Source organism: Erinaceus europaeus, chromosome 12, assembly GCF_950295315.1.
Source record: "Erinaceus europaeus chromosome 12, mEriEur2.1, whole genome shotgun sequence".
NCBI classification, from domain to species: Eukaryota; Metazoa; Chordata; class Mammalia; order Eulipotyphla; family Erinaceidae; genus Erinaceus; species Erinaceus europaeus.
In genome coordinates, this window is record NC_080173.1 from 74,557,909 (window position 1) to 74,581,191 (window position 23,283).

A 23,283-nucleotide genomic window follows, 5' to 3' on the forward strand; every position below is an offset into this window, starting at 1 on the left:
AAAAAAAAAACAAAACTGAAAGAAGATTGTTTATGACCCCATCAGTGTGCTTTGTGATGTGCTTATGTAGGCATTTAAAAATTGTCTTGAGTATCTCTAACTCAAGTTATGGCTTATCTCACCTCCATTTCCTTCATGAAACGAAGAAATAGATTCCTTGCCAGAACTACTTCCTCCCTCTTCCTTTTCTACCTTTTTTTAAAAATTGGATAGAGACAGCCAGAAATCGAGAGGGAAGGGGGTGATAGAGAGACAGAGAGACACCTGCAATACTACTTCACCACTCACAAAGCTTTCCTCCTGCAGGTGGGGACCAGGGGCTTGAACCTGGGTCCTTGAGCATTGTAACATGTGCCCTCAACCAGGTGTGCCACCACATGGCCCCTCCTTTCTACTCTGTACTTATACCTACTATGCTATATCTATGGTATTACATATTTACATATATATATTTTAAACATATAATTTATATTTATTACAAATTGCTTATCAAAAATTGTGAATATAGATTATTTCCTCTATTAGAAAGCACTTATGGCAAATATTTTGTATTCACTTTTGTTTCTCCTTTAAGATTTAGTTGAAGGGGCCCATGTTCAGCGAGGAAGCAATTACAGAAGCCAGACCTTCTACCTTCTGCAACCCACAATGACCCTGGGTCCATGCTCCCAGAGGGATAGAGAATGGGAAAGCTATCAGGGGAGGGGGTGGGATATGGAGATTGGGCGGTGGGAATTGTGTGGAGTTGTACCCCTCCTACCCTATGGTTTTGTTAATTAATCCTTTCTTAAATAAAAAATAAAAAAAAAAAAAAAGAAGGGGCCAGGCGCTGGCACACCTGGTTAAGCGCTCACATTACAGTGCACAAGGACCCAGGTTAAAGCCCCTGATCCCCACCTGCAAGGGGAATGCTTCACAAGTGGTGAAGTAGAGCTGTGGGTGCCTCTGTCTCTTGCCCTATCTCCCTCTCCCCTCTCAATCTGTCTCTATGCAATAATAAATAAATAAAAAACATCAAAGAAAGATTTAGTTGATATCTTTCCCCATACATATTTATTGAACTAAATGCTTTCATTTCTTAGTATCATGGCTTGTAGCGCAGAGCCAAAAGACATGTTATACATAGATAAATGTGGCATGATAGAGATTCTCAAGTTCTACTTGATAGCAATAACATTTTACTTTAAAAAAATGAAGCTGACATAAAAATCTTGGTTGGTAGTTTTAAAAATCAATTCTACTGTAGTATTATATCTATGCTAAAATACAGCAACTTGAAAAAGCCAAGTTATGAAACAATGATCACAGCAAGTTGGTTCTAGCATTTTAAGTTTCTAAGTAAACATAATTCTCACACTGAGAGTTCTGGCAGCAGTAGTCTTTTTGCCTTCTAAAATTAATTCTAGAAACCTTTCTAGAAGCTGGTAAAGGATTTGATTTCAACATCCTATAGAAAAATCTTCACATTAATAGTGAGACTGCTCAAACAGAGACAGAATCCCTCTTATGTGTTTGTATATGCTATATTTTTAATTAATGAGTAGACCTTGGTGGTGTACTTCTTTTCAAGTTCCTTCTAGGGACTTTTACATTCTGGTCTCTCTTATGCCCCTGATCACTGGGTTCTTGCTTCTGACCATTAGTGAACACAAACGCAACAATCCATGAGGTAGCAGAAACCCTCAAGCAATCATCCAAATGGAATAAAGGTTAAGAAAAAAAATTGCAGTCAGACAGGTAGCCAGTTATAATAAGCATGCAAGGTGGAAAAGGCTAGAAGTTCTCTATAGCAGTGTATTATTTGTAGTGGTTCTTATAAAGATAAAATCCTAAATAAAAGTGCTATTGGCCAAATTTAGTTAACTGATTAAGAGAAGATAATTACGAGATTAAGTTATTTAAGTTACATGCCCCCAAAAGTTACATGTTGCTTAAACATGAGTTAAAAGTTACAAAGTTGCTTAAACATGAGTTCCTTGAAGGCAGGTGTTGGGTTTATTTTGACAACCAGGATTAACACTCTAGTCCAGCATGATGATAGCAAAACACTTAAAAAAAAAATCTACTTTTTTTTTGCCTCCAGGTTTATTGCTGGGGCTCAGTGCCTGCACCATGAATCCACTGCTCCTGGAGGCCATTTCCCCCCTTTTTGTTGCCCTTGGTGTAGCCTTGTTGTGATTATTATTGTTGCTGATGTCATTGTTGTTAGACAGGACAGAGAGAAATGGAGAGAGGAGGGGTAGACAGAAAGGGGGAGAGAAAGAGAGACACCTGCAGACCTGCTTCACTGCCTGTGAAGCGACTCCCCTGCAAGTGGGGAGCCGGGGGCTCCAACCGGGATCCTTATGCCGGTCCTTGCACTTTGTGCCATGTGTGCTTAACCTGCTGCGCTACCTTCCGATCCCCAAAATCTACTTTTTAAATACCAAGATGATCTTCCAAATTGAAATCTATCGTTTTCATGAAATAAAACAGATTTAAAGAAGTACTAGTTGCTCCCAACTTATAGAACTACTAGTAGAACAAATATAGAATATAGTAGAATAAATATAGTAGAATATAGTAGAATATAGTAAGTAGACTAAATATAGAACTACTAGTAGAATAAATCTTTTTTCATTTAAAATTTTTTCTTTATTTATTTATTGGATAGAGATAGCCAGAAGTCGAAAGGAAGGAGAAGACAGAGAAGGAAAGAGACATAGAGAGACACTTGCAGCACTGCTTCACCACTTGCAAAGCTTTCTCCCTGCAGGCAAGGACCGGAGACTCAGTCCTGGGTCCTTGAGCATTGCAACATGTGCGCTCAATAGGTGTGGCACCACCCAGCCCCTTAAAATTAATGCTTACAGGGGGTCTGGTGGTAGCGCAGTGGGTTAAGCGCACATGGTGCAAAGTGCAAGGACCGGCACATGGATCCCGGGTGGAGCCTCCCCCGGCTCCCCACCTGCAGGGAGGTCAATTCACAGGTGGTGAAGCAGGTCTTTCTCCCTCTCTCCATTTCTCTCTATCCTATCCAACACCTAAAGCAGTAATAATAATAATAATAACCACACCAACGATAAAACAAGGGCAACAAAAGGGAAAAAAATAGCCTCCAGGAGCAGTGGATTCATGGTGCAGGCACTGAGCCCCAGCAATAACCCTGGCGGCAAAAGAAAAAAACAATTAATGCTTAAAATGCTGAAGAAAATTGGTTAACTTGTGAGAAGTTACACAACAGAAATAAAAGACTATTGCTAATTGCCACCCTTGCTCCACCATGCACAAGACTGTGAGTAGATTACCAGACTCTACATTGCTTAGTTTGTTACACAGACAACATGGTAAATCTATCAAAAGGCTCATTTGCGGCTAAATGTTAGGAGACCTAGGCTTGAGTTATGGTTGGCCCAGAACTCTTGTTTGGTTCTTATTTGGCAATTAAGGATATAAATAAATTTGCCCATTTCAAAGGGCTGTTAGAAGAATCAGATAATCAATGTGAAGACTTTTTTTTTTTTTTTTGCACATAAATACACAACTTGACACTCTTGATACCTAGGGCTAAAAAGACCAAATGTGGTTTTAAAAACCAGTATATAAGATTTAACTTTTATAATAGATTTTGCACAATTACTGAAGCTAATGCAAATAATCTCAAAATGTAATAAACCTTAGAAGGTAAATATAGTTAGTTCTTTTTAATTTTATTTTAAAAAGATTCATCTACTTATTAATGAGAGAGTGAGAGAGAAAGAACCAAAGTATCACTGTGGCATATGTGATGCTTCGGGTTGAACTCTGGACCTCATGCTTGAGACTGCTCTATAGCCTGTTCTTAGACTTTAGTAAACATACTCACAGAGATTGTTAAATATATCTGTAATTTCTGAATTAGGTATTCCAGAAGGTAACTATAAGAATAAAAAAAAAAGTTCTACTGAAATTTCATTAACTGCTTATGCTCTGGTCTGTCTATAAAATACAGGAAAATAAAGGGGAAAGTCAGATATCTCATTGTTACACATACATGTATCACTTTTTCTTTCTTTTCAGCTAATGGCCATATTCCTCTACCCTCCATTTACTTATTTTTACTATTAGGTGATAAGACTAGATGACCAGATTTAATTTCTAAGGAAATATTGGGGCTGGCTTTACATTTGAGGAAAACAAGTGTTTTCTAAACTAAAAACTTTTCCTCAAGCCACATACCCTGCTCACATTAACTATCCCTAGAGTTTCTGGTCTACCTGTCTGTGCTAGTACAGAGTTGCAATCACCTCTTAGAAGTATTTTTATTAATATTTATTTGTTTCCCCTTTTGTTGCCCTTGTTTTTTTTTTTATTGTTGTAGTTACTACTGTTGTTGTTATTGCATGGTGTAGTACACTCAGACCTTAAAGCAGTGGCATCTAAGTTACTCAGTGCCTACTAAGCTAGACTATGCTGACAGGGGTTGGTGAATCAAGTCTCATGCCATGTGTCCAGGAAAGAGTGCGGGGTAAGCAGTATCTCGTGCAAAAATGATGAAAGTAAAGAGTACCTTGATGAGGGGACAGCTGCATAAAAACTGCTGATTTAGAGCAAGGCAGAGAAGCTTCACAGACAGAATGGAAGAAAACACAAACATGAGTCATGACCATACTACTTTTTAAAAGGATGAAATATGACTAGATACTGGGTAATAATTATGCCTGCTGAATTTTAGATGGAATCTAGCTTTAAATTATAGAACTTTGACTATTACTTTTCTAAAAACTACAATCTAAAAGTGAATGGTAGAACTTATGTTACAGGAGGGTTTTTGCCATCTTTATTATAAATTAAGAATTTTAGTTTATACCAAATTAAACTAATCAATGAGATAAAAAAGAAATAATTCATTTTAAAATTATTCTTTTGGGTCAGGAGAACATATGTCTTGCTGTGTGTGGAGCCATGAGGTCTGAATTCCAGCACCATATGGGAGCATCACAGATGGCACTGGAGGAGTTTCACAGATGGTGGTTTCTCCCTCTCCTGTTTTTCTCTCTCCCTATCCCCTCTCTCTCAAAGAAATAGTGCAAATACTGGGCCTAGAAAACTGAGCAGAGGTGGTACTGCACATGTACATTAATTTTCCTGTATGAGAAAATAAACACAATTCTTCTCTCTTAATACTGGGCAATAACAAAACAAACAAGCAAACAAATAAACAGAAAAAGAAAAGAAGAAAAATGATGAGGAAGAGAATTTAATCAAGAAAATACCAAACAGGGGTGGGGAGTCAGCATAATGGTTCTGCAAAAGATCTTCATGCCTAAAGCTCCAAAGTACCAGGTTCTATCCCCAGCACCACCATAAGCCAGAGCTGTGCTGAGATCTGGTCTTCCTCTCTGTACCTCTCATTAAAATAAAAAGGAAAGTATATAACTACCATTAACTGTTAACCCCATTGATCTGACCTAGGGCCCATGTCTATTCATATTTAGCAAAGAAGGCAGTGTAAGCTCTGCATCCCTGTCAGTCTAAGCTCGCATTCCATGGTCACAGCTAGGAACACTTGAGACTGCACTCACTTCAGGACTAGCCTTACTTAAGTGGCAGAGTATGTTGATCCAGCCTCTCTTCGAAAGTGGGGCAGTTTCTACCACTGTTGTTCTACATTGAGGGCAAGGTCCTATAGAGCTACTCTCTGCCCTGATCCAGCTTTCTAGTCCTGATCTCAACGCTGACACCATCTTTCCAGATAATACTTTTAGCCCATCTGCATATTAGCTGTTGAGCTAAGGCAAAAATTACTAAAGTCATGGGTTCCCTGGGATAGACCTAAAACAGACTTCCTAGCTTCTTCCAACATGAAGACCCCAAATCTCATCTGCTATATTCTTTTTAAAAAGTTTTAAAAAATTATCTTTATTTATTGGAGACAGCCAGAAGCTGAGAGGGAAGGGGGTGGTAGAGACGGGAGAGAGACAGAGAGACACCTGCAGTACTGCTTCACCACTTGCAAAGCTTTCCCCCTGCAGGTGGGGAATGGGGGCTCGAGCCTGGGTCCTTGCACATTGTGACATCTGTGATCAATGAGGAGTGCCACCACCCAGCCCCTCATCTGCTATATTCTTTTTTTAAAAAAATATTTATTTCCTTTTGTTGCACTTGTTTTTTTATTGCTATTGTTGTTGGATAAGACAGACAGAAATGGAGAGAGGAGAGGAAGAAAGAGAGGGGGAGAGAAAGACAGACACCTGTAGACCAGCTTCACCGCTTGTGAAGTGACTCCCCTGCAGGTGGGGAGCCAGGGGCTCGAACCGGGATCCTTCCGCTGGTCCTTGCGCTTAACCCTCTCCTCTACTGCCCGACTCCCTCATCTGTTATATTGTTACCTTGAGGCTCCTGATTATCCAACAATCTGTTCTGCTTTGTATCTTAATGCTTTTCAGCCACCAAGTTGCAGAGGCTAGCATGACACCGACCTGACTTCCCTGGACAGATAATCTCACCAATGTGTCCTTGAACTCTCCTCCCCAGAGCCCTATCCAACTAGGGAAAGAGAGAAACAGACTGGGGGTATGGATCGACCTGTCAACATCCATGTCCAGTGGAGAAGCCAAACTTTCCACTTCTGTACCCTGTTAAGATCTTTGGTACATACTCCTAGGAGGATAAAGAATAGGGAAGCTTCCAATGAAGGGGATGGGATATGGAACTTTAGTGCTGGGAACTGTATGGAATTGTATCCTTCTTATCCCACTATCTTGTTGATCATTATTAAATCACTAATAAAAAATTAGCAGAGATTACAATTACAGAAAATAAAAATACTTTAAATTCAATTCTAAAAAAATACAATAAAAAGGGGGAAAAAAAGAAAACTCCAAAGGCTGGGAGTACCATAAGTAGTTCTCTAAAAAAAGACAAAATCATTTCAGAGATTTTTGTCAGTCCCAAAATAGACATTTGTTTATTCTAATGTCAAGTAGATATTGTAAGCCTGTTAAACATATTAAGGATGCTACCAACTGAGAGCTAAGACTACATTTAGAGCAATGGGTTTGATGAACTAATACTCTGCACAAAGCTGTCAGCACTGTTGTTCTGATGTTTATAATTTCTAGTTGATTCAACCAGCTTTTGGGGTAGGGGGCACTATAATGCAATAGCAGAGTGAGTAATTGACATGTGTACACAGCACCAAAATAAAGTTTGAATTAATTTAAAATAAAACTGAACTTCATAGGTCTTTGCTCTGAAAAAATAAATCATCCCCTAACTGTAAAATAAGCTAATCAAAGCAAAAAATAAGAGGGGCCAGGTGATGGTGCATCTGATTGAGAACATGTATTTCAGTGCACAAGAATCCAGATTGAAGCCCTCAGTTACCCCCTGCAGAGGGAAAGCTTCACAAGTGGTGGAGCAGGTCTGCAGGTGTCTATCTCTCTCTCCCTCTCTGTTTTGCCCTCTCCTCTCAATTTCTCTCTGTCCTATCCAACAACGACAAAAATGGAAAAGATGGCCGCCAGGATTCATGGTGCAGGCATAGAGCCCTAGTGATAACCCTGGAGGAAAAAAAAAAAAGGGGGGTTCTTTGCCTTTTTTTTTTTTAACATTGCTTCAATTTTATCTGTTTATTTATCTATCTATTTATTTATTTTACCAGAGCACTGCTCAGCTTTGGCTTATGGTGGTGCAGGGGACTGAACCTGGGACTCTGAGCCTCAGTCATGAGAATATCTTTGCATAACCACTATGCTATATACCCCTGCCCTGCTTCTTTGCTTTTTTTAATACTTATTTTCTCTTTTGTTACCCTTTTTTAAAATTGTTGTTGTAGTTATTATTGCTTTTGTTCTTGATGTTGTCGTTGTTAAGATAGGACAGAGAGAAATGGAGAGAGGAGGGGAAGACAGAGAGGGGGAGAGAAAGATAGACATCTGTAGACCTGCTTCACTGCTTGCAAAGCGACTCCCCTGCAGGTGGGGAGACAGGGGGGCTCGAAGCAGGATCCGTATGCCGGTCCTTGCGCTGCACGCCATGTGCGTTTAACCCACTGCACTACTGCCCAACTCCCCATTTCTTTGCTTTTTTCTCTGCTTTTTTAAGAATCTAAGAAAAATATGCATGGCTTAATCTTAAGAAAGAAGTGCTGTATACAGCATTTTTAAATGTAGACAGAGTTTATATTCTAGTTTCTTAAAAATATTTGCTTGGTGAGACCAGAGCACTAATCTAACATATCTATTGCTGGGGACTGAACCAGTGGCCTCGCACATACATGTCCTGCACTCTATTGAGCTACTCAATCTCTAGTTTTTAGTAATCGTTCAATTCATGTTCAGCACAGGTATATGAAACTTAATATTAAGTCACAGCCTTATATTTGAAATCTTAGATATTATATATTGTTACAGATTCTCTTCAGAATGCTCTTTTTTAAAATAATTTTTTTTATTATCTTTACTTATTTGATAGAGACAGCCAAAAATTGAGAGGAGTGGGGAGAGACAGAGAGACACCTGCAACCCTGCTTCACCATTTGTGAAATTTTCCCTCTGCAGGTGGGGACGGGGGCTTAAACCTGGGTCCTTGCACACTGTAACATGTGCACTCAACCCAGTGCACCACCACCCAACCCCCAGAATGCTCTTAATGGTGTTTGGGAAAATCTAAAGGAGAAAAATTTATGTTCATTTGATTGAAAGGGCTATTATTAGGATAGGATTCAAAAACCAGATATTTATATATTTGAAGTATGTATTTAAAAATCAATCCCCCTTGTGCTAAGGTGATAAACAAGTAGGCTATGATAATTTGTTGAGAAGAATGAATTTCTAGACATAATTACTATTTGATAATGACTACCACTTCTTCAAAAGCTGCTGATTGATGAATTATCGCCAGAATTTGTACTTAAATAAGAAATAGTATAGAGGATAGGAAGAAGTTAGAAGGTGTTCATGAGTCTCTTATCTGACTTGACAGCAGAGGATGTCAGAAACCAAAGTAAAATTCAGTTTATTAGCAGATTCTGCTAAACACCAAAAATACAGAAAGGAACTTTTGTATTGACATGGAAAATTTACAGCAAAGGGTTGAGCTGTGCACAAGTAGTAATTTTTTATTTTTTACATAAATAAAGAGATTTCACCAGTATGAAGTTCAGTAGAGTAGATGTAAGGTGCTGCTGGGTATGTGATGGCAGATTGTAGTCATATTCCCATTTTAGAGAGTGATAAAGACCTTCTGACTTTTAAACACTCTGCTTATCATTAGACTTCTAGCAGTAGAGCTAGAGAGACATATTGGTATCTAGATAGCTAATTGGCAAAGCTGAAATGCTAGACTAAGTTAGGAATCTGGCTAAAATTCACCATTTCTTTTATCAACAAATTCAGCAATGTAAAAAAAAAAAGCTAATGATTTTGGATTACATGGAGCTATTGACATAAAGCTGTGTACCTAATTATGCTTTTTTTTTTTTTTCCTCCAGGGTCATTGCTGCACCAGGAATCCACCGCTCCTGGAGACCATTTTTCCCCTCTTTTGTTGCCCTTGTTTTTGTAGCCTCCCTGTGGTCATTACCATTGCCATTGTTGATGTCGTTCGCTGTTGGACAGGACAGAGAGAAATGGAGAGAGGAGGGGAAGACAGAGAGGGGGAGAGAAAGAGAGACACACCTGCAAACCTGCTTCATCACCTGTGAAGCAACTCCCCTGCAGGTGGGGAGCCGGGGGCTCAAACCGGGATCCTTAAGCCGGTCCCTGCGCTTTGCGCCACATGCGCTTAACCCACTGCGCCACCGCCCGACCTCCATAAATAAAATATTTTAAAAAGAGAATGGAAGGAGATAGAATAATAGTTATGCAAAGAGAGTTTCATGCCTGAGGCTCCACAATCCCAGTTTCCATCCCCTACACCACCAAAAGCAAGAGCATTTTTGTTTTTTAAAATCTTATTTATTTATGCCTTTTTGTTGCTCTTATTTTATTGTTGCAGTTATTATTGTTGTTGATGTCACTGTTGTTGGATAGGACAGAAAGAAATGGAGAGAGGAGGGGAAGACAGAGGGGGAGAGAAAGATAGACACTTGCAGACCCGCTTCACTGCCGTGAAGTGACTCCCCTGCAGGTGGGGAGCCGGGGGCTCGAACCGGGATCCTTACGACGGTCCTTGCGCTTTGTGCCACATGCGCCTAACCCACTGTGCCACTGCCCGACCCCCTAATTATGTGTTATTAACTATTACAGGAGGTATTCTATATGAGAAAAATAACAAAATCACAATTCTTAGATACACAGATAAATTAGAATCTCTTTGTAGAGATAACTCCACAGTTTGAAGATACAAATGAGTTTTGAGGGAGAATAAAGCTACTATTGAAAAGATAGACCCCTTCTCCTAAAACATGGGAAAATAGCCTGGCAAACTGAAGAACAAGCAATTTATAATTAAGAGACAGGGAATGCTCAACACTGATTCTATTTAATTCATTCTATATTAAAAAAGGGACTGGTCTTACTTACTTCATGAGATAAAGTGAGAGAGAGAAAGACCAGAGTGTCACTCTAGCATGTGACATGCCTAGCTTTCTACTGCTGTATACCTCTTGGGCTGTCATTCTGCTTATTTTTTCCCCCCAAATCATTTTGTTGGGGGTTGGGGTTTATAGTTTAAGATACAGTTGTTGACACATGGGTCCAAGTTCCCATCTTCTGGTGGTGTCTGCAAAACCCTGTCACCCACAACTTAGATTCTTTTCTATAATCATGCAGCAGCATCCCAATGCCCTGACTGCTCCCTCTCATCCACAGAGCCCTTTGCTTTGTACACCACATTTAGTTTCACTTTGTGTAAACTTCAGTTTTCATGGAGAACAGTCAGCCTTCTCTGGAGAATCACTAGAGATGACACCATTGATTTAAAAATTGGAACCTATATACAAAAAGACTTTCATTCCTAAAGCATCAAGTTTCAATACTACCATAACTAGAGCTGAGTAGTATTCTGGTAGAAAAACAACAATAATAAAATAAAAGCTATTGTACAAAATTCAGCCCTGTTCTCAACTACAAAAATCTAGAAGCAACCCAAATTAGAGAACAGACAAGTAAATATTGTGTTCACACAATGAGATATTAGATAAAAATAGAAATTTGGGAGTTGGAGGGTAGCACAGCGGGTTAAGCGTGGCACAAAGTACAAGGACTGGCCTGAAGATGCCGGTTTGAGCCCCTGGCTGCCCACCTGCAGGGGAGTCGCTTCACAGGCGGTGAAGCAGGTCTGCAGGTATCTGTCTTTCTCTCTCCCTCTGTCTTCCTCTCCTCTATTTCTCTCTGTCCTATCCAACAATGACAACATCAATAACAATAATAACTACAACAATAAAAAACAAGGGTAACAAAAATGAATAAATATTAAAAAAATTAAAAAATATATAAATTTGTTCATTACAATGATATGAAGTAAAGAAAGAGAGGAGGGCACAGGCAGAAGTTGAAAAACAAGATCAGAAGAGAAAACACTAAGCAGAACCTGGACTGGAGTTGGTGTATTGCACCAGAGAAAAAGACTGGTGTGTGCGTGTGGGGTGGAGAGAGTACAGGTCCTGGAAAAGGATGACAAAGGACCTAGTGGAGGTTGTATTGTTATGTGGAAAACTGAGAAATGTTATGCATGTACAAACTATTGTATTTACTGTCAAATGTAAAACATTAACCCCTCAATAAAGGGAGAAAAAAAAGAGATTCTTTTCTAATTGTCTGATAGAGAGATATTTTCTAAGGGCCAGGCAGTGGCGCACTGAGTTAAGCACACATAGTACAAAGTGCAAGGAACTGCTAAAGGATCTGGGTTTGAGCCCCTGGCTCCCACCTATGGGGGTCACTTTGGTATCTTAAAAAAAAAAAAAAAAAAAAAGGAACCTAAACCATATATACTATTTTTAATTTTTATAAACAATTTTAAATAAGAGGTTGCAAAGTAGGGCTGTTTTTCCAAGGAAATATTATAGCTGATGTCCAATCAACACATGGACATGAATAACCAACTAGCATGGAACTTTGAACTGATTCCTTTCCTTTCAACCTGGTTATTGTATTATCTCTATTAGTATGCAAAGATGGACAAAAATACCTCAACATTAAAAAAAAAAAAGTCAGTATAAGAATAACTATTCACTTTGATACATTTAACACCACTTTAGTAACCTAGAAGAAAAAAATTTGACCAAAGCGAACCAAACTTCATAAAAGAATCCATTAATTTCTAGTTGCAATTTTAGTTGAACATTATAAACAATTATAAAGGATAAATAACTCAGAAAAAAAGCACTGGTGAACTTAAAGTAGATGGAAGTAATAAATCTGAACAAAAATGAAGGAAAAAGGAAAAGGAAGGGAGGAAAATAATAGGGGGTTGAGGAGACAGCATAATGATTATGCAAAAAAACTTTTGTGTTTAAGGTTCTGATGTCTCAGGTTCAATACTCAGTATCATCATAGACCAGAGCTCTGGCAAATAAATAAACAAATAGATAGGAGCATGTAGAATGGAATGAAAGTGGTACAAGGAACATGGCCTTAGTTCTAGATAAGAATTATGTGAGGGAGTCGGGCTGTAGTGCAGCGGGCTAAGCGCAGGTGGCGCAAAGCACAAGGACCGGCATAAGGATCCCGGTTCGAACCCCGGCTCCCCACCTGCAGGGGAGTCGCTTCACAGGTGGTGAAGCAGGTCTGCAGGTGTCTATCTTTCTCTCCTCCTCTCTGTCTTCCCCTCCCTCTCTCCATTTCTCTCTGTCCTATCCAACAACGACAACAACAATAATAACTACAACAATAAAACAACAAGGGCAACAAAAGGGAATAAATAAATAAAATAAATATTAAAAAAAAAAAAAAAAAAGAATTATGTGATAAAGCAATTGCCTTAGTTTCTCTATACCTAGATCTCCCTATCTGTCTGTACACAGCATTGTGAGCCAGAACCAAATTACCTCTATAGCCTCCCCACAAAACTCAAAAATGCTGATTTTATGGAAGAAAGTGGTGAGGGAAAGAATTTAGTGGCTCAGTATCTAGACATTTCAAGCAAGTTCTCAAGTGATGTTAATGTTGCTGGTCTGAGATTGAGCATTTGGGAAAATACTGTCCAGGAAGTTAGTGAGAGAGATCAACTGAATATAGTTACATAGGATAAAACAAAAAAGTTGGTCAGGTCTTCTCTTTCTTGAAGTGGGTGGGGAGAAACTAACTTGAATAGGCACAGTGAAGTGGCTATACATAAACGATGAGTCAAATAATGTTTCCAATGCTTTTCAAAGTTTTGCTATTGACCAAAGCTTAATAGATGAATACAGTTATTTAATATAGTGGTTTTAAATATAAATTGGGTGTTATGGTTGCCAAATGCTTAGGAATGTTTAAAATTACACATTAAAATGTTCACATAAAACTGTAGGTTCTATTTATGAATCTTGTATGTCATAAAATAATTACGCCATATCATTTGGCTTTTTATTTACTATTATGAGGCGGACCTAGGAGATAGAGCAAGAGAATAGAAAACTACTCTGCTATGTCTTCAAAATGACATTCTCTATTTTTGTTTTTCTTATGGTGCTAGGGATCAAATTCAGGGTCTCACTTATGCAAAGCATATACTCTACCACCTTGCTGACAGCTTATTTTACTTTTAATAAATTTTAGTAAAATTCATGCTAGCTAACTAGTTATATATATGTATACATATATATATTTTTTTTCTTACAGAATTAGGTAACTTGTAAGTGATTATTTTGAGAAAAATCTTAAGCACAAAATCTTTTTACCATTTTAGAAAGATAGCTTTCTGAATAGGAAATAACCATAATGAAAACTTTCCTTTATTATATCCATTACCATCATAACACACAATGACATTAGTTTTATAATGAATAAGACCTTCAGTGTTAAACAGAGTTGTATAAGCACTTCACTTGAACCCTAAATGAACCCAGAGCTCTGTAGATTTTCTATTTTTGCTGTTTTGTTTATCTCAGCCTCAAATAGTATTAAAATACTATTTCTTAGTGTTTTCATCTTAGTTGCACTTTGAAATACTACATTAAAAAAAAAAGAAATACTATATTTTCTCATTTAGACCCAACAGTGATTCCACATTAAGGAATATGCTTATGGGTTTTAGTTACTCGAGATGAATTTTTGTATAGTTATTTACTTACTCCTAGATTTCCAGGCTGATCTATGTATAGCTGAATTGTTACTAGCTGAAGTTAAGTGGCACCTCTACATTTTGTCTATGTTTCGGATATAGTATGCTGTATCAGAAACATAAAAGTTTTTAGGGCAAGGTTAGTATAACTAGTAAGAAAATTGTAATACTGTCCACTTACTATACCTTAGGTTGCTCTTCCTGCCTAGACTATAAACAGTATATTATAATAACTTTGGGACATTATGTGAATACTCTATAGACACTTCACTGTCTAATGCAAGTAGAAAACTTTGTAGAATAACAAAATTCAAGTCAGCTAACAAGGTAAAGGAGAAATGTAAAGTGAATCTCATGATAAAAGGAGCAAAATTTGTTATAAACTAATAACAAGGGAATTCCTAATGTTGGTATATTAATACTATTGCTCAGATTTGTATAAAGATTATATTTACTGACCTGGGGAATGCTGGGAAGTTGCAAGTGAGGTCATGGAATTAGAAAGGTTAAGGTTAGCAGTAATACTAAGCTGGCTCTGCACTGCAGGAGGATAAGGAGATGTGGGTGTCAGGAGGGACTCCTCACTGGTTTCTTCATCAATTCCAGGCAAATACGTGTCAATCAAGGCATCAAGAAACTTAACAATAAGCTCAGCATAGTCTGGGATTTGTGTTTGCTGTAATGGAAAATAGGAAATTATTTTAGCTCCATTCTTTCTCTTATTTTGTAAATACCTTGAAGCCAAAAAAGATTAACTCAACTTTTAATTTTGGGCATAATGTACTTTTTTCCCCCTTTGAATTATAGATCATTAAAAATAAGTTGTGGGGTTGGATGATGGAGCACCTGTCAGAGTGCACACGTTACCATGCATGATGGCATGGGTTCAAATCTATAGTCCCTGTCTGGAGGGGTGAAGCTTTCACAAGTGGTGGAGCAGTGCTCCAGGTGCCTCTTCTGTCTCTTTTCCTTTCCCTTTCTCTGTCTCTGTATCCCACCCTCTATCAAGAAGAAAAGAAAAATGTCCATCAGGAATGGCAGAGCTATGCTGGTACAGTGCCCCAGTGAAAACCCTGGTGGCAAGAAAAAAATAAGTAAAGCGAGAGGGGCCAGGCAGTGATATACTTGCTTGAGTGTGCACATTACCATGCACAAATATCTGAGCTCAAGCCCCTGGACCCCACCTGCAGAGGGAAAGCTTCACAAGTGGTGAAGCAGTGTTGCAGTTGTCTCACTGTTCCTTTCTCTATCCCTCTCCTCTCAGTTTCTCTCTGTCCTATCAAACATAAAAAAAAACCACAATAAATAAAGTTGGTCAAGTAATATTTATAGATTATCATGAGACTTACAACTGGGAGTTTTATTCAAATTAAAGATAAGCCTGAAATTACTGAGAGCCATGCACAAAGACTGATTTCAATCCCAAGACAATACAATCCTCAGGACTGATATTTAGTCAAATTTCCAATACAGAAAACAAGTAAAAAAGCTCAGGGTTAATGGCAATCAAACTACAAAAAAATCTTGCATACTATATTTTTATGACTTCAGACCCATTTTTTAAAATGACAGTAACTGCGTATCAAGAGCTATTCAGATATAACAAAATACCTAATTTATAACATTAGAATGTGGTTGTAGACAACTCATACTGAGTTAGCATATCCTACAACTACTGTGGAACTGTGAGGGAAGAAGTATCAATAGAAGTCTTGCCTTCAAGGAACCTCAATCAATTTGGAAATAGACCATATGTAGATAAAAATAGTGAATACACACTTCTATAGCATGACACTACTGCCAATGAAGTAACAACCTGAATAGGAGTAAATTAGGATGTATTTATAGAAAAATGCACCTAACTCAAACAGGTAGGTTTTAATAATAGGTAATGCTTACTACTACTAGTCACAAGATACTTCAATACATGCAGTAATACCATCAACTTTATCAGGGATGGAGGGCAAAAAGTTTAGAAGTTTATAATAACCTGAAAAATTAAGCTTTAAATGGGTTGTGATTAACTAATTAATAAACATATTAAGTGTGCTGCCTTTTGGGAAAATGTCTTGAGGTAGAAAGCTTCTTATAAAATGGAACATGTGTTTATTATGAATCATCATTCAGTTTGCACCATGTGTTCTACAAAGCAGGAACAATCATATGAATAAAAACTTTTATTCTGCCAATAGAGAAAATGTTTTTTCTTACCTTTGAAAAGGGCCCTGCAAACCTCCATAAGCCATTAAACCCAAAACCTGCAATAAACCAGATATTACTCTTATAATAAGCATGATACTTTAAAAATCTTAACAGGGGCTGGGGAGATAGCTTAAGGGTTCTGCAGAAAACTTTCATGTCTGAGGCTCTGAGGTCCTAGGTTCAATCCTCAGCACCATCATAAACCAGAGCTGAGCAGTGCTCTGGTCTCTCTCTCTCTCTCTCTCCTTGTATCTTTCTCTCAGTGTATCTCTTTCATTAAAATAAATAAATAAATAATAAAAAAATCTTAACAGAAGTTAAATATCATGTAGTTGATGATATATAAAACCTATATACACTGAAAACATTTTTAGGGTATCAAAGCACATACAACTGACTTAAGATATACTCAGTGTAAAACCATATTTCAATTTAATAAATTTGTGTCAGTTATTGAACACATAATTAAAAGTCAGAAAACAGCATATAGTGATAGAAGAATCAACAAGCCTCTCCCTTGTAGAGAATTCTTTAGTGAGTACATCCTGTAATGGTGTACATATTATTAGGTTCATCAACCATCCTCCTCTTTATACGTTTATTTACTTTGCAAATACGATGTTTGATATTGTGGTGGGGATTCTTCATGGTACACCACACTCTGCACAATTCCATGAATTGGATTTAATAAATTTGGATCTTGGCACAATGACAACAGGGTGTTGATCTTAGAGTCCAACAGATTGTGCCTAGAAAATAAAAATAAAAATCAACAAACATTTTAAAGGAAAAATGAATGAAAATATATACTAGAAAACATATTACATATGCCCTAGGAAAACATGACAAAAATCAGGGAGATAAGTGTTTTGCTTTCTGGTACTTCCTCAAAGTTTTCTTTTTTTTTTTTCTTTCTCAGAATTAAAAAAAAAACACCTTATTATTAGATAGAGACAGAGAGAAATTGAGACGGATAGAGAGGGAAAGAGACAGTGAGACACCTGCAGCTCTACTTCACCACTTGTGAAGCTTTCCCATTGTAGGTGGGGACCAGGGACTTGAACCCGGGTTCTTGCACACTGTAATGTGTACACTTAACCAGGTGTACCGCCACCTGCGCTCTATCTAGTTCCTATAATAAATATATGTATTTGAGTTTGTCCTCCCTTCTTCCCTTTCTATCTTTTTGCTACCAAGGTTATCATTTGGATACCACACCTGCATGATTCCTCTGCTCCTGGTGAACTCTTCTGTTTTTAGATAGAAGGAGAAACAAAGAGGGAAAGACACCACAGTACTATTATGCCACTTGTGAAGCTATCCTCTTGCAGGTGCTCCCATATGATGGCCAGGGACCCAATCAAGTCCTTGAACACATGGCAATGTGTACACTCTATTAGGCGAACTATCTCTGGGCCCTAAGTCTGTCTTTATTATTTGCTTTTAGTAGTGAGGAAAAACATGGCAAAAAATAATTTGTCATATTAACTATGTTTGGCACACACACACAAACACACATACTATGATACTATATAGAAAGCCTATATGGGGAGTCAGGCTGTAGTGCAGCGGGCTAAACGCAGGTGGTGCAAAGCACAAGGACCGGCATAAGGATCCCGGTTCAAACCCCGGCTCCCCACCTGCAGGGGAGTCGCTTCACAGGCCGTGAAACAGGTCTGCAGGTGTCTATCTTTCTCTCCTCCTCTCTGTCTTCCCCTCCCTCTCTCCATTTCTCTCTGTCCTATCCAACAACGACAACAACAATAATAACTACAACAATAAAACAACAAGGGCAACAAAAGGGAATAAATAAAATATATATAAAAAAAGAAAGCCTATATTAAGAGTACAATTTTCCAAATTTTTTAAAAGTTATTTAAATTTGAACATGTTGGAGCTAGTAAGATTTTAGCTGTTAAGTGAGAGCTCAATTCATCTCCCAAGTAGGAAGATGATTTTGTTTTGTCACTCAGCTAATGATAAACATACAAACTCTACTTCAAATATGGTAGCTGGATGGTTTGCTCCAAAGTGAGGTGATGCACAATATTTCATGATGAATCATTTGAGAAAAATCAACTCAGGAGGCCAACTAGCCCATGTCAAACCCACTGTCTCTTCATACTTGCTTATATTCCCTTCTTTGTAATCAGTGAACATCACTGGATGACACTTTTCCAAAGCCTTTATAAAGCAATGATAGGTAAGAAAGTAATTCAAAACAAGAGATACTTACACAACAGGAAAAACTTTTGGGAAAACAACACTGGCTTCTGCTAAGTATTCATAAAGAATTCGCTGATCAAATTCATCTGTGGTGTATTTTACCAGTGTAGCCTAGCAAGATAAAAGTAAATAGAAACATTTTTATGTTTGTGGCGGAGTGGTTAACTATTTTGATGATTAAAAAAAAAAAAAAAACTTCGGGAGTTGGGCAGTAGTGCAGTGGGTTAAGCGCAGGTGGCTCAAGGACAGGTGTTAAGGATCCCGGTTCGAGTCCCTGACCCCCCACCTGCAGGGGAGTCGCTTCACAAGCGGTGAAGCAGATCTGCAGGTGTCTATCTTTCTCTCTCCCTCTCTGTCTTCCCCATCTCTCTCCATTTCTCTCTGTCCTATCTAACAACGATGACATTAACAACAATAACTACAACAACAATAATAAAAAAGGCAACAAAAGGGAAAATAAATAAATAAAAATGAACTTTATTTCATGATATAATATTTAAGCATCTCCTAAGAATTGATTGGAATAAATAACTGGGAGGGGGAAAAACATTTAAAAAGTGAAAAAAAAAAAAAAAAAAAAACAACTAAACAAAAACCCCCAAACCTTACAAGAACAGTAAGGAGAAGTGCTTGGATCTTCGGATCAGTAAGTACTTCTTCATCCAAGAGAACATTCGACTCAGACACTGAAACTTTACGTAAGTGTGGGTGCTGTTGTGATGAGGAAATCCTTTGAGTTTCTGCAGTAAGATACAGATTACCAGGATCAGCTTTCCTAATAGAATAGATACCTGGATGCTATGTCACCTAATATATTCAACATCTTTTTAGTTGAAACATAAAATACTGAAATAAACATAAACCCCACCTACACAATATTTTTGCTAGCTACTTATAATTATTATTTTATTATTATTTTTGCCTCCAGGGTTATCACTGCGGTTTGGTGCCTGCACTACTATTCACTGCTCCTGGAGGTCATTTTTTCCATTTTATTGGATAGGATTGAGAGAAATTGAAAGAGGAGGGGAGACAAAGAGGTGGAGAGAAAGACAGACACCTGCAGACTTGTTTCACCACTTGTAAAGTGACCCCCCTGCAGGTAGAAAGCCCAGGGCTGGAACTGGGATCTTTGCACAGGTCCCTGAGTTTCATACTATGTGTACTTAACCTGGTGCGCTACTGCCTGGCCTCCATAATGATTATTTTTTACACAGGTTTCAGGTTATCTGACATTGTAAGGATTGCAAAACTCATCTTTTAAAAAAAGAGCAAATATCTAAAAGACTCCAAGAAATGGTTGGAAAGCACACAGGGGGTTAATGTATCCTCTAACCTCATTTTCAATGATTTAGATAAATTACTAATTTTATTTCTTACCCATTTCATAATCAGTTTCTGCTACTCTCCTCATTTTGGGAGGTGTGGTAATTCCTGATTCCATTTCTTGCCTTTTAGGAGCCTTTGTATCTGATATCAAGTGATCAAAACTTTTCCTTGTTCCTATAAACAAGTTATAGAATATGAGAGTTCATAACCACAATGTCTGTGAATAGGAATATACTAAAAGAAAATGTATGGGCACATGATATTTAAATTTTTACACAAGGGCCCCAAGAAAGTTCAAACTCATTACTCTCACTCAGTCTCTCTTCTTAATTTTCCATCTTCTTAAGGAATTTTGGGTTTTTACTTCCCAATTTCAGGGCAGGATATACCTTATCTATCTACATTAAGCTGAAATTATAATTACTACACTAGAGGTAAACCAAACTCCACCAACAAGTATAGTATTAGATAATTAATACAGAATATACACTGCTCAGTAGCAACCACCAACTATGTCTGAATAGCCTTTTCAATCTAAAAATCTCTGCCTGTACCAAGAATGTCATCATTATGAAAAATTTCCAAATATAGGTAAAAATCAAAATTTCATTTTAATTAAACTGAAAAAAATCTGTGTTCCTGAAATTACTAGATAATAATGCATCAGGTAATAAGTACTATCTAATATACTAATGTTAAAGCATTAAAATTCAGAACTGTTCTTTATATCCCAAGACCTTTCGTCACTCTTCTTTGTGTAATTCTTAAAACAAATCTGGAGAGAGAGCGAGAGAGAACAAGAGAGCGAGAGAGAGAGAGAGCGCATGTGCCACACCAGGGCCTCACGTGGGTGATTATATTGCTTCTGTGCTGAGTTTTTCCTTGTTTTAATTTCATATATATATAGAGAGAGGGAAACAGAGAAAGGAAAGATACCACAACACTACTCCACCATTCATCAAGCTTCTCCTGGTGCTGTCCATGGTGCTCCCTTGTGGTACTAAGGCTTGAACCTGGGTCTTCACACCTGGTAAGGTGTGTGCTCTACCAGATAAGTTATTTCCCCAGGTCCTGGAACATTTTGAACAGTATAATTTTTTTCAAGTCAGAATTGAAGTCAATATAAATCATTTTGGCAACTGAATACTGATAGTAATAATGAAGGAGGATTTAGCAACTAACTCAAAAAGATTTAGTTCAATCTCATGTACCTGTAAACTGAGGAAGTGTGTATCTCAAAGATTAAGATAAAAAAAATGTATCTGGAGCTTAGAAAAAGTAATATAGATAACTAAGACACTTAGGCTTGACTAACTCATTCATAGTTGAAACTATATAGGAGTAAAAAAAATCTCCAAGAAAAATGCACAAACTAGAATAAAAAGGAAAATGAGAAAAAAAGAAAACATAGTGAATAATCTCATGCATTGTGAAATACACTTATTACCTATGAACCTGGGAAAACTATGGTGGTTACCTTTGGAGAGGGTAGGAGTACAGAACTTTGGAGGTGGGAGTGATGTGGAATTATACTCCTATTATATCTCCTATCATGGCAATCTTCTGCAATATAGCTGTAATATTTCTGCAGCTTAACTTACTTCCCAGTTGCTTTTCCTGCCTTTTCTTTATTCATTTTAGCACCATCCCTCCATTTTATGAATGCATACCTTCCTTATCTTGTGTCTACCTGACAAACTTGAAATCTCTAAGTCCTAGATCAAGTTTTACTTTCTCTCTGTAGCTTTTTCTAATTTCTCCAGATTGCTTGCCCTCCTCCAGCCATACTACTTTAATGACATATAAGTCTAGGTCATCAAACTATGAGTGCTTCAGGGCAGACTGTAAATGTGTAATCTTATACATGGGCTGAATGAGTTCAGTATTGCATTCTATCTTGTATTTTGATTCCCCCTCTCCCTCCCAGAGCACCACTCAACTGATTTATGGTGGTGCTGGGGATGGAACCTTGGAACTTGAAGCCTCAGGCATGGAAAGCTCTTTGCATAGCCACTATGTTATCTCCCCAGCCCAGTACTGCATTTTATCTTAGTTTGTTTTTCATTTACTGCTTCCTCAGCATGAAAATCCAGAATTACAGAACAGAAAGTAACCAGGAAACTCCTACATTATTTAGGGCAAAGTTTAAATAGAAAGGAAATCAGACAAAAGGTAACAGAATAACGTGGCAAGTAAAAGTGATTAATATTCATGGCTTCCATGTCTTTTGTGACTTTCAGGCAGATAATTTTTTTTTCATACTTCATTGTTTAATAGCTGATTTCCTTATGAACACAAATATTTTCTCAATATCTAAAAACACTTAAAATATATTTGCATGGATAACTGAAATTCAGTGTACTATATATACAGAATAGTAGTCTCTGAATCATTCCAGTAATTCCAAAACATTCCAGTAATAAAACCCTAATCAAGTTGTGTAAGAGTGCCTTTGCAGTCCTCTATGAAGCAGCAGTATTAGTGAAGTCTCTCATTATTTACTTGTCTCACTTTTGTAAAGGGGAAGGGTCTTACAACATTGTACCCGTACTTCTTATTGACAAATGCTGATAAAACCAAACAATCTTACCATTTAAGAAGCACATCATCTTATAATAATTAAAAAAAATACAGCAATAGAAAAAAAAATCTTACCTTTTTGCTTTTACAAAGAAGAGATGGCCACAGTATCTATCAACAGAGGCCCTGCGTCTGCATGCAGCATGACTCTAGCTTTCCTTTTTTCATGGGTATCTACTGTCTTTCCTATTCCCAACTCCCTGCTGCCTGGCTAAGGCAGAACAAAACCACAAAACCTGGAGAGCCACAGTACTTAGTCTATGAATCAGAATAAAATTGTTCTCATTCTTCTATCCTAATTGATATGACTTAAATGATCCACCAAACTCTCTTATAATTAGCATTAAAAACTGTGTTATATCAAAATAAGGAATCTTTGATAATCTTAAAACAATTTCAAATAATTTCCCAAGAGTGAAAGTATCTGATCATTAAAAAAAAAAAAATTCTAGAAAGTCCAACATAATTTATATGAACTGACCAAGCAACTTCTTAGTGTTGGCCTGAGAAGGCTGCCCCATGTCCAAACTCATGGATTTCCTGGCCCGGGGACTGGTTTGACCCACATTTGGATAGGTGGCTGCAAGATATCCTTCAGAACCTTTGGGAGAGGACCATGGCTGATTCTCCTTTAGTGTCCTGAGAAATTTAAACAAATGAGAATAATTAATGTGACAACAAATACAGCCATTACTTGATCCCCACTGACAGCAAACAATTTTAAAATTGCACAAACCCTTCCCCCTCCCACCCCAGCACTGCTCAGTTTTGGTT

The 23,283-nt window shown here is 37.6% G+C and overlaps 1 protein-coding gene across 5 annotated transcripts in view; it reads right to left on the reverse strand.

The window, feature by feature from the left end:
- Nucleotides 1–23,283, reverse strand: part of NF1 (neurofibromin 1) — a 317,563-nt gene that overhangs the window by 5,463 nt on the left and 288,817 nt on the right. For all 5 annotated transcript variants that reach the window (XM_007530811.3, XM_007530810.3, XM_060203994.1 and 2 more), the window contains 7 exons: nucleotides 22,991–23,148; nucleotides 19,981–20,103; nucleotides 19,210–19,340; nucleotides 18,611–18,711; nucleotides 16,981–17,123; nucleotides 16,384–16,430; nucleotides 14,632–14,848 (listed from right to left, as the gene is read on the reverse strand). In XM_007530811.3, the coding sequence (XP_007530873.2) occupies nucleotides 14,632–14,848; nucleotides 16,384–16,430; nucleotides 16,981–17,123; nucleotides 18,611–18,711; nucleotides 19,210–19,340; nucleotides 19,981–20,103; nucleotides 22,991–23,148 (920 nt within the window). The remainder of the gene's footprint in view (nucleotides 1–14,631; nucleotides 14,849–16,383; nucleotides 16,431–16,980; nucleotides 17,124–18,610; nucleotides 18,712–19,209; nucleotides 19,341–19,980; nucleotides 20,104–22,990; nucleotides 23,149–23,283) is intronic.